This window comes from Numenius arquata, chromosome 10 (assembly GCF_964106895.1).
Source record: "Numenius arquata chromosome 10, bNumArq3.hap1.1, whole genome shotgun sequence".
NCBI classification, from domain to species: domain Eukaryota; kingdom Metazoa; phylum Chordata; class Aves; order Charadriiformes; family Scolopacidae; genus Numenius; species Numenius arquata.
Genome location: NC_133585.1, coordinates 42,673,554 through 42,685,451, shown reverse-complemented (window position 1 = coordinate 42,685,451; position 11,898 = coordinate 42,673,554). Strand labels below are relative to the sequence as shown.

At 35.2% G+C, this 11,898-nt stretch overlaps 1 protein-coding gene across 1 annotated transcript in view; it reads right to left on the bottom strand.

The window, feature by feature from the left end:
- Positions 1 to 732: 732 nt before the first annotated feature.
- Positions 733 to 11,898, bottom strand: part of SLC30A9 (solute carrier family 30 member 9) — a 35,143-nt gene continuing 23,977 nt past the window's right edge. The window contains exons 16-18 of the mRNA XM_074154626.1: positions 7,925 to 8,054; positions 5,235 to 5,348; positions 733 to 3,727 (exon numbers count right to left, since the gene is read on the bottom strand). Coding sequence (XP_074010727.1) covers positions 3,683 to 3,727; positions 5,235 to 5,348; positions 7,925 to 8,054 — 289 coding nt within the window. The 3' untranslated portion in view covers positions 733 to 3,682. The remainder of the gene's footprint in view (positions 3,728 to 5,234; positions 5,349 to 7,924; positions 8,055 to 11,898) is intronic.

Below are 11,898 nucleotides of genomic sequence, written 5' to 3'. Positions count from 1 at the left end.
TTGAGTATGAGTCAGAGGATAAAGAATGCAACATGTCCTGAAAACCTATGTTCTCCTGTTCCCTGAGTCCCTGCTACTTCCAGACCAGAGCACACAGTAAAGAGTCTCTGTAATACAGAAGAGCTCTGAAGTATTTACTACTACAATATGCTTAATAAATGCTTCAGAAAGCAGAGGGGTCCAGGGGGACCACATCAAACACTGAATTCCATGGCGTATAAAGGAGGCAATTTAGACTTGAAATTGATTCATGGGGGAAAGATAATCACTCCAGAATTTTATCTTTTACAGCAAAACAAATTCTACAGGAAAACATGCATTATTAGTGTCCAGCCAACTTTCACTTAAAATACATTAAGATCACTCAGCATATTGGAACACTAAGACAATGTTTTCAACCATCGCAAGTTTTACAGAATTGAGACACTGCACAACACATAAGTGATCTTTCACAAAGCAGAGGGCAGTAGTACTTCGAATAGAATTTGAAAAAATAGAACCAGGCCAGTCTACAAAAATAAGGCCAGTCTGCCTTGCCAGACTGCAAGGCCAGTCTACAAAAATAAGTTATTTTACAAGAACACACCTTAATTGAAAAAAAATCCTAGAATATAACTTTGTTAGCTAAATCCTCACTCATTTTCCTTAAAAATTCTTTTCCTTAAAATCAATCTAAAAGAAGCAAACAACATGGAATTGCATTTGTGATAAAGAAAAAATCCACTCCTCCACACTTTATAAGTTTTCTTTAATTCTGAGGATTCTATCATGTAATTCCAGAAATCATGTAAATGCATTAGCTAAACATTTTCCCCAAAACCACTAAAACAAAAGTAAACTAACTAATGGACCCACATCACCTCAAATTTTAGACCATAAAGACAGTTTAGAGAAAAAAAGCAGTAGAAATGTCAAAACTGTTAAAAAGAATCTGCAAATTATAATATATATTAAAATGTAACAGCTTGGAATTACTTTTCCTTTCCAACCTTGACAGGCTCAATGAATCAATATTTTCATCCAACTGCAAGACATGTAAACTTACAAAGTACTGCCAAAACCAGTCTGCCAGCCCTCCTGTCGTTCATCACCATCCAGGTCGTTTTTAAAAATGGAACTGGGTCCGCAAACTATGCAACTGTTATGGACCCAAAAATATTCATGTTCTGGCTTCCTAAATTTAACATATTGTGATACTATATTCAATAACGTAACTGGGAAACAAGGATCTGAATTTTATCTTGAAATACAAACAATATGTATGTGGATGGGTATGCTTCTGACTCAGGTAAGGAAATTTAAGACCAGAATTCATACGAATTACATCTCTGATGAATAAGAAAACATTTTTATAGACTCTTGGAGCAGGTGTCTTGTAAGAATATAAACTCGTGCCTCCTCTTAAACAGGATATGGGAACACTTTGGTACTGAGGTAACATTTACCAACCTCTCAGTGAAATTTCCACCCTGCAAAGTGCATGCTAACACTACTCATGCATCAGTACCTCCAGCATACACACCACTTGTGTCACATTGGCTGTCTCCACTAACCTCCCCAGTAAGAGCATTTTCCCAGTTTTACTTCCCATCAGGTATTTAAGATTTCTGGAATAAGGGGTTTATTAAAGTGTTTATTCAAATTCAAAATCCATATAAATATTTTAGGAAGAAGGAAAGAGGTTATGCATTATCAGGTTCCAGTGCTCTTCACGAATAAGACTAACATGAGCAGAGTGCATACTGAGATGAGATGAAGTTTACATGGAAGGGCAAGGAGAAAGGTAAATAATTTATAATGTGCTAAAATATGCCTTATTTACTGGATACATACACTTCCAAATTACTTTTAAACTGCATTTCAAATCATCAGGCTTAAATATACTAGCTAGTTCTACAATAGGAGAAACCCAGATAATGTAAGCCTTCTTGTGGATTAGCCATAATAAGCTAATATGCTATAAAGAAGCCACCAGTGAAAAGGGATTATGGACAAGGGTACTAAGAGATCCCTTCTCCCACAATTAATGTCCCGTCTGTAACTAAACTCTGGAATGTTTTTCTACTTAAAATAACCAGAATGCAAAGTGCTTTGCAATTGTCAAAAGGCGTGCTATTTTAAATTCTTATAATTCACTGGCAAGTGACACTTAGTATGAAAAAAACATTCTAAAAAGCTTTTAGTCAAATCTGGACATATTGGTCTCCACAACTATTTGCTGCAATGCTTACAATTTAATCTTAAATTGATTTTTGAAGACTTGTGTTTCATATCAACATTTCTTCTTTCAGCAAGTCGGTCATTACTCAGCAACTGAGTCATGGAGGGTCTTATTATCACCTCTCACCCATCAGCAATTCTGATTTTACTGAAATATGTTAAAGTGCATAAAGGATTTTCCTCAGAGTTCTTTATATGCAGTTATTTCACTTGTATTTTAACTTGCATGGATCAGTACTCATGCCCTTATTAATAAAGACTGGGTCTCAATCTTATACAACTTGGGTGCCTATTGCAGAAAGCCTTGAGGCTGATTATATACAGTGCTAGAATTGCACATTTCAAAGTTATAAACTCTAAGCACTTATCTCAGGATTATTGAGAAACAGCAATAGAATTACTTTACTTTCCCAAACAAGCAAGGTCAATTCTTAAAAAAACCCCAAACTAAGCGCCTTAGAATTCAGATAATGTCTAGAGGTAAATAAATTAAAAATACAATGTATTCATTTGTTTAATTATAAATAGTTCTAATACAATTTTTAGTACTGTAACTTCCAATGACATCTCTTACACCTTCTAGCAAAGACCGTATTGGGCAATACAGCCTATTAAAAGTGTAAAAAAAAAGCCAAAATGCCAGGTTACTTTTAATAAGCACTACCATAAATATCTCCCAGATTACATCTGAAATACTCAGAAATAAGAGAACAAGTGTCAAAGTAGGGAAAAAAGAACAAAATTTAAACAGAGGAAGTTCACTGAAATCTCTACACAGTAATTTCTTCACAGTAACTTAACATGCTCTGGCTACCCACATACAGTTGACTCCACTAAGGACAAAAACCTTATTTTTCTGAAGTGCGGTTGATAATCACAACAGTGGCAAAAAGAAGGTTTCCAGGTCATGGTACTTGAAAGAAGGCCAGCGCCTGTTTGAAAGAATTCATCTCATAGAAAAGAAAAGGAAAACTGTGAAACAATCACACAGCTGAAATATTACAAATAGTTTAAGGTTGGCAGGTTCCACTGGAACAAACTCTTCCTAGCTAATCTTAATATCTCCCAAGAACCTTTAATGATATCTTGAAAGAAACTAAAGAAGTGCAAACTGACTGCAAAAGGGACCAAATGGAAAAACTAAGTGTGTTGTATATTTTCAGGCAGCTATATTTGCCTAACTAAACCTCAGGTCTTAAGTTCTGAATTGCGGTATATTTTCTGACAGACTCTGCTGTGGAATTTTAAGTCAAGTAGCTGTTTAAAACTGATTTTGCCATGGAAATTTTTGTCTGCAAGTCTAGCGCTCTTCCAGAAACAGAAGCAGTGCTCACAGTCCAGGAAACCTACAGCAAAAGTAAGGGAGGTATGGTGGTGAGGTCACTGCAATTCCAGAAGCTTTTCAGCCCTTTACATGACTTCTTTCCAAATAGTAGCAACCTGAAGATTTCTTCTGTCAAGTCTATAGTATCTCCAAATCCACATGACGAACATCAGGATTTCGTTGCTGAAATGAAATGTCAAAAAATAAATTTTTATTGAAAATATTCAAAGACATTTTTGCATATTGATACAAATAATGTACTTCTGGTATGATGTTGGCAACTGGATAACAAATCCCTTTTTCTAGTAACATAAGGATGACTAACACAGGGACTATTTTATAATGAGGAATATCTTCAACAAACATGGCTCATACTATAAGCAATATTTTGAAGGCTAAGCCATCTTTTTATTTGACAACTACTTTTCAACATCACAGATTAATTAGTTCTTACGCTTTATAAAGTATGATTGATTTTAAGAGGGTAGTTTGTTTTCATATTAAACTGTCCAAATAAAATTTTCTTAAAGTGAGATATATGTAACAGATACTTTGCTGACTAATGGGTAAGATTGCTGAAATAATTTATTCTATGCCATTGAAGCTATTTATAAAGATTCAAAATACCATTTCTATTAAGAAATATGCTTTTTCTGATATTGTAGAAATATGTTATGGTCATTACATGGATCGTATAATCCATGAGAGGTTTACTGAAAGTCACTGCTTCAAAGTCATCCAGCAAGTGAATCTGACTAGCATATTTAGTAAAGCATATTCGACAGCAACACAATCACTGAAATGCCTGCCTATACCAAAAAAAAGTATTCATGTTTATAAACTGATTAGTCATGATCCCACTCCTCAAAAACCATGAAGAATTGGATCTTCTGGTGCAATTAAACTCAAAAATAATATTTTTATTTTTAAACAGCACCACTCTAGGGATAGGAAATAAAACTAGAATATTTATCAAATATAATATGCAAAGACAGCCATGCTCTTGAGCAGCGTCTCCTGATGACCAGAAAAAGATAGTCATGACTGGTCCCTATGTCTGGCAGTCCATATACTTACAGTTCTGTATTCATGCCAGAAAAGGTAAGATTAACAGCCACAACATATTTATAAAATTAAAAACTGAAACAATCCTTTGTTACATCAACCAAAGGATATTTAAATAGCAGAATGAAAAAAAAAAACTAATGATAAGAAGGTTATGACAGGCTTATAAAAGTAGTAAACACTGCACTACTTCAACAAGAGCTAAAGGTGTTGAGTAAAGCCTTCATCACACACTGGTGAACTTGATAAAATGCTAAGAACCAGATTTAAAAAGTAAAGAATTGAAATTTGCTTCTTTACAACCAAAACAGATTTCAACAGCCTGTAAGTAACCTGACATTCTGAGAATACAGTAACAAAGACACAATCAGGTCTTATTTCATGAAAATATTGTTCTACAGTGATATAAAACTGACCAAAATACATAAACTGATCAATGGCAAAGTAAGGGTCTGTAGCTGGTCAGAACTTAGTTCGTGATACTATAACAAGAAAATTTGCATTAGGATTATCAACCTCTTCCCCTCTGCCACATTTACAAACAAAATCCCAAAAAGTAAAAGCAGTGATATTGTTTAAAATGTATCACAGGATAAGCACTCTCTAATAAGCAGCTAAATGTTACCTTTAGGTCCTTCTCAAGTCTGTCTACTTCAGCTCCCAGTGTGTCAATGATATTCTCACCATGCTTAAGCATGAAGGCTTCTAATTCTTCAAGGTTTTTCACTTGTTGTATTTCCTAGAAAGAAATCAATTTTAAGAGGTTGAGATGAGGAAAAGAAAATAAAGGAGTAACACTACAGAAGGTTCTGACGTATTTCAAGTGGGGGAAAAAAAACACCACTTTTCAGCTTCTGCTACTTCCTTTCAAAACGTCATCTGTTCTTAGGTCTCAAAGGCACAGAAGAATATTATCTATTCAATGAAAACATCTGGCTTACCATTACACCTGCACTCGATATAAAACCCTCCTAATGGATTTTCTCTTTTATTTTCCAAGTAAGTTTAGAGAATCTGGAAGTTTCTGGGGTATCCCTTGCTCACAGCAAGGCAGAGCAGGCTCGCCCTGTGTATTCTTTCCTCATTTTCATACATTCCTGCTATTCCATTGTACTGCTTACTCTGAGCATCACATTATATCCGCAAGGATTACTATGAATGCCGATGTCAATGGGCCTCCTCCATAATACCAAAAAACTTGAAGACAGTTGAGAGGAACTCAGCCTAGGAGACCCACAGCATATGAGACTGAAGGAAGGGGGCTGAGGAAGACAGGATGCTCTGCTCCTCCCTCCAAAAACCCAGAGACATCAGAAGCACCAAAGCAGGTATTACAGCACTGTCATGAGCTTTCCTTAGAGGTCTCACAGCAAGCTGGCCAGAAGCTGTTTGCCCTGTAGTATCTCAGCCATAATTTATACAATACAGCTGCACTATGTTTAAGACAAAAACTTCTTTACGGTGAGGGTGACAGAGCACTGGAACAGGCTGCCCAGGGTGGTTGTGGAGTCCCCTTCTCTGGAGATCTTCAAGACCTGCCTGGATGCAGTCCTGAGTAATGTGCCCTAGGCAAACCTGCTTTAGCAGGGGAGTTGGACTAGACGATCTCTAGAGGTCCCTTCCAACTCTGACAATTCCATGATACTGTGATTTCACGAATTATTAAATAGCTAATTCTTCTTGTGTATACAATTACAACACAACATAATTTTCTTTCCCTTCCCCGCCCCCCATTACTCTAAAACTGAAGAGGAATAATATAATTGAGCGATCTTAAAAGATATTCCAGCCACAATAACCTGTGACTATGATCACAGCAAGTCTAACAAGAAAAATAAATGAGATTTCTCTGAATGACAGCATTTCAACAAGTATTTCACAACTTTAAGAAGAGTAATGTTAATAACGATGCTATTTGAATGAGCTAGCTCTTTGCAAAACTACAGATCGCAAGGCAAGCGTTAAGTCTGCCCCTGACTTCAGGTGGGTGAGTCCTGTTGAGAGCAGCTGTGCTTCAACAACGGTTCTATAGCTGACACTACATGAAACTACAATGACCTGTGTAAGAAACAGTTGCCTACCTAGAAACAATCAGGAACAACTTTCCCAACAATACTAGTTGGAAGAACCTATGAAGGTTCTGTGCAAATGCCAAAGGGAATAGTGGATAAAGAACAAAAGTTAACAAAGCCTTTGAAAAGAAAAGCAGGGTACTAACCAACTGCAACAGCAAAGCGACTAAGACTTGGCAATATAAAACCCAGCAAATCTGTGGCGCCTCAGCTGTACAGAGCTGATAGCACTCTTCCTTTCAAGAAATATATTAAATAATCCAATACAAGAACAGATCACTTAGCGCACTATATATAATATACACACACACTTATTTTGACTTTAAGGGACGGTACGTTTTAAAAACTGGGACACCGACTAATGCTTTAAAAAAAAATGCAGTAATTTAAACATAAACTCAGGGAACTTCAAAGTCACGTTTAATGGACAATCATAAAATACAGACACCTGACACCTACTTTTCATTTTGAAAAGGTTGCAGAAAAATCTTGTAGCTACACAAGCAAGCATATATAAGCAATAGTTACAGGTGAAAATGGGTAAGCAAGCAAAACATTTTGCCCACTTAAAACTCTCCTGGTAATTTAGATAAATAATTCTTTACTTCATAGCTCTCCCATGTCAAATTCAGCTCAAAGTAGTTTTGCATTTCTATATTGAAGAGAGGGATCAAAAAAAGCTACTCTGAACTGCACCAAAATCAGACACAGATGCTTACTTAAGGATGGTTAATTGTTAAACACTGTCAAAATGCTAAGTCATGTGGTGCACACAATCCATATTCAAGCCTAGTCTGAATGGCAGGATCTGTAAACTGCGACACTGCATCTTCAGCACCCAAGGCAAATGGCTCTGCCAAAATTGATGCTTGTTCTCAGGTGACAGGATTCCAGTTTTAACTGGAGACCTTGCAATTCAATAAAAAAATATTGGAATAATTATGTTCTTATCAAAATAATTTTGAACAAATCTGCATTTTCTAACAAAAAATTGAATTAAAAATCTGCCCTTCTCCTACCCAGACCCTACACAACCCAGAAGTGGATCTATTTTAGCAACACATAATATGATTCTGCATACAGATATTTAACACACTAACACAGAGTAAAAACATCTGCAATCCTTCAAAATGAAGAAGTGGAATGCATCTCATCTACTTGAAAATCTTGGGTTTAGACATACTTGAAATTGGAAAGTAAGTATCAAATGGTGGAAGTTACAAAATCATTTTTGTAGACATACTTGTAGCAGCAGTTCAATGTCTTGTTTTTCCAGGTAAGAACGAGTAACAACCCGTCCATCAAAGTCTACTTCTGCCTTGAATCTCACTTTGCTCATTCCCATGTCTGTGGCTTTAACATCATGAATTGCTCTGAAACACATAATTTTTAAAGAAAATGTAGAACAGCATAAAACAAACAACTAGCTAGTTTGACTTCTGATGTTAACAATATCATCACACTAAAATGATTGTGTAATTTTAAAACACTGTTGCGTTTGATTAATGTACCCTCATTTTGTCACCATGCACTTCCATTAAATACCGAGTGATATTTAACCAATTATACTACTTCCACAGGTATTTGCTACACCAAGAAAGGTATCCCACATCTATAAAGGGCTCACTGCAGTAAAAGACAGGCTACAAGAAGCATCGCAGATTAAGAACTAGACTAATAGTATTTAGAAACAAACAAAACCAAAAAATAAAAAGTGAGAAGTTCTCCGAGTTAAACTTTTAAGTTCAACTTGCTACTACACAGTTTTTGCGCATATACATGCAACTATTTAAAAATATTTAACTACTCTCAGTTCTGAGGTGAAGAAAATAATGTACTGCCAATTACCGAAAGCATACATTGAAAGGATGCTTCTGTAATTGCAAAGTTACATTTGATATAAGAAAAAGTTATGGATATTGTGCTTGGAACTCATTTTTCATCATACTGAATATTGATCACAACTAATCACAACAACACTATTTGTAAACCCTGGAAATGTGTACTTATTTAAAGGTTCCTAATAGACACTAGAACATGAATGTTGCAATATGTTTCGTATTTTGGTTGTTTGAAAACTTCTGGGTTTTTATAGCATAGTTTTGTTCCAGTTTGTTAAACTCCGTGATGTGTGAATACAGGTAGTAAACAAAAAGCCCTCTTTTCCAGGGATAATAAGATATGAAGCAAACTTAGGACGCAGACATATTGTGGTGGATTTCAATAGCGGAATAGATGTAAAATAAAATCCTCTAGTTTTTTTTCTAATTAGATTAACACAAACTTAGTTAATCTTTAAAGCTAAGTAGAATTTAGAATTGCCACAGCAGAGTAAGTTTCCACATTTTTCCATCAAGGCCAGAAAAAGAGTGGAGACTAAAATATGGGGCATAAATCACAAAGAAGTTTCAAATATTTGAAATAATTTCTTCTGACACTTCCAAAGCAAAACAAGTATCGGAGGTCAACTATAAAATATTCCAAAGACTTTGGTTTTATTAACAGAAAAATGTAATCTTGACAATTTGTTAAATTCTAGCACAAATTTTAGATTCAGCAATAAAGCTCACTTGATGGCAAGTACTAAACTTGCTTTCCATCCATTTTACTAAGTTGTGCAATTTCACAGCATCTTTAAGTTTAGCATGCCCTTTGTCTTAAGCAAATTCGATCTTCCCAACTAGAAGTGCTTCTTCTCATCTGAATGTTTAGAAATTACAACTAACTTCACCAGGGGTGCAGGAAGAAAGCAGAAGGCATATTTTGGAAGTAGCCTGCTAGAGTGAACAGTCAACAAAGAACAGGAAGCAGAAATTTAAGATGAACAGTCACAGGAAACGTTTATGGAATTTTTTTTAATACTCAGAGTGGAGTAAGCACATTGAAAAAATAAATAGATCATGAACTAAATATAGAGACACCAAAAAACACATCTTAGTAAACATTTAAGCAGATTAGAAGAACTATCAGCTTACTGGTAGCAATAAAGAATTTCCAGCTCCAATCAAATTTACACAGCTATTTTGTGGGAAGCTACCATATCCAAACAGTATTAACTGCAGTGACCTAACTGGCATCCAACTACCTCCTCACACAAGAGGGTATTTAAGATAACAGATGTGGTTCAATGAGGGTTATTGAAGAGAATTTGAATCCATGTGATTTAAAAATGTTGAAGATACAGTGCCTATCAGAGCTAAGCAAGAAGATAATAAGAGATATTTGAGATTCTCATTAAGCAGTAACTTGATAACAAAATTCAGTGGAATGTAAATGAAAAAAGTCTACCTTTCTGCTTATAATCTGTCCGGGAAAGATAAGACAGTGACTCAGGAGGAGAAAAATCACTAATAATTCAAAAATACAAATGTGCACATACTAAAACTTAAGCTACAAAGCTTGCTTATAGAAGCTTCTGGGATGGCTAGTGGACATCATCAATTCAAACTAAGGAAAAAGAGCAAGTTTCACATTAAAGAAAAATTTGTTAGAGGACATCAAGTCCTTTTTTTTTTTTTTTCCAAATCAGAATGACAGATTTTCCAGCACAGCAGTAGACAATTACTCAATTGCTATTACAATGAAATAAAAATTTAAGATGAAACTGTCACTAAGAATGCTTAGGGATCCACGATTACATTCCATAAGAACAGAATCAGGACAGTCTGCACCACAGCATATATTTTATTTCACAGTTCTGAAAGCCTTATGTCGTACACTTCAGTTAAGCTGAACACAACAAAGATTTAGGCACCAAAGGTGTGAATCAGAGTTAAGAATGGAGTATTTGTGTAGCAAAAAATGAAATCAATTTTCCAGCTGAGAACAACTCTGAAAGCCCATTCTGGATCATGAATGAAATAAGGACTACAATTAAAAATTACCAAGCAAAATGAAAAGAAAGGGGAAATAAATAACCATGAGCCTAAAAAAGAAATCAGGAAGTCCAGCAAATTGATAGGAGAAGCATAAAAAAGGGCATTTTCTGTGATACAAACCAACACTTTAAGTATAGCAGAAACAAAGGATAACCTGAAAACAAGTCTGCCAGTAGATGGAAATGGTAAAGATGTTACTAATGATACAAAATAGGCAAAAACATGCAATAAGCTTTTCTTTCTCTATCTAAAAAAGCAAATATGTATTACTACAACAAAGCATTCCACTATTAGTAGCAAAGAAGCATACTGGATATTTAAAAGAAAAAAAACATTTCTAATTCAGCAGGCTCCATAACCTGCATTCAAGAGAAAAAAAAAAAAACTAGGAATAACAGTGAATGCCAATTAATTTTTCATCCTGCAATACTGATGAGAATTTTAAAAAAAGAGAAGATTAACAACACTGTGCCAAAATTTAAGAATGGCAAATGAGGCAATCCATTTAACTAAAGACAATGTCATCTGACAACCCAAGGAAAAATAGTGAAAGAGGTGGGGAAAAAAAAAAATACATTAAGAACATTACATTCCAGTCATTAAGGTTTTAGGGAATGCAGATCTTGTCAAACAACCTTCTAAAATAATTCAGATTTAGCTGAAAAAGATACCAACAACAGAGACATTTCTTTTAGTAGTACAGCAGTTAGAATTGTCTGATAAACCAAATACTTAATAGTTTGCAGCAGAACGTGGTGTTCAGGCAAGCTATTGCTGGAATAGTAAATTGTAAGTGGTGGTGGAGGTGATGGGAGGTAAACATCAGAACCTGGGGATACTTTGGTCAGTCTGGATTTAAAATACCTTCTGACAAATACTAAGTGATTCCCTAATAGATACCCTTCATATTTGGCAGAACACATCTGTAAAGAAAAATTGCAAACCCTCCCTGAAAGGCCAAGGAAGGGCTGTTGTTGCAAGCAGCAACTGTGAAAATGATTGCATGAGATGTCAGGTAGTTTGATAACTGAAGACCCTGAAAGGTTGAAATAAAAACGCCAATATTAGTCACAGTCATAGAAGCAGACGAGTACTCAGGAGCTTCTTTTACATTTGGTGTCAGTAGGAAAAATTTAAGAGTAGGACATACTGCTACACAACCCCATTATGAAAGTTTGAACATTCAATAAAATGATGAAAGTTGTACAAGCCCAAAGCTATGATGAAAATGTACAAGTAGCCTTTTGAAGAAATACTTTATGATAAAAGACTTCCTCATTTCACAGGAAAAAGTTGAAAATGAAAAAAACCAAAAAAAAAAAATAACCAAAGGCTGGAA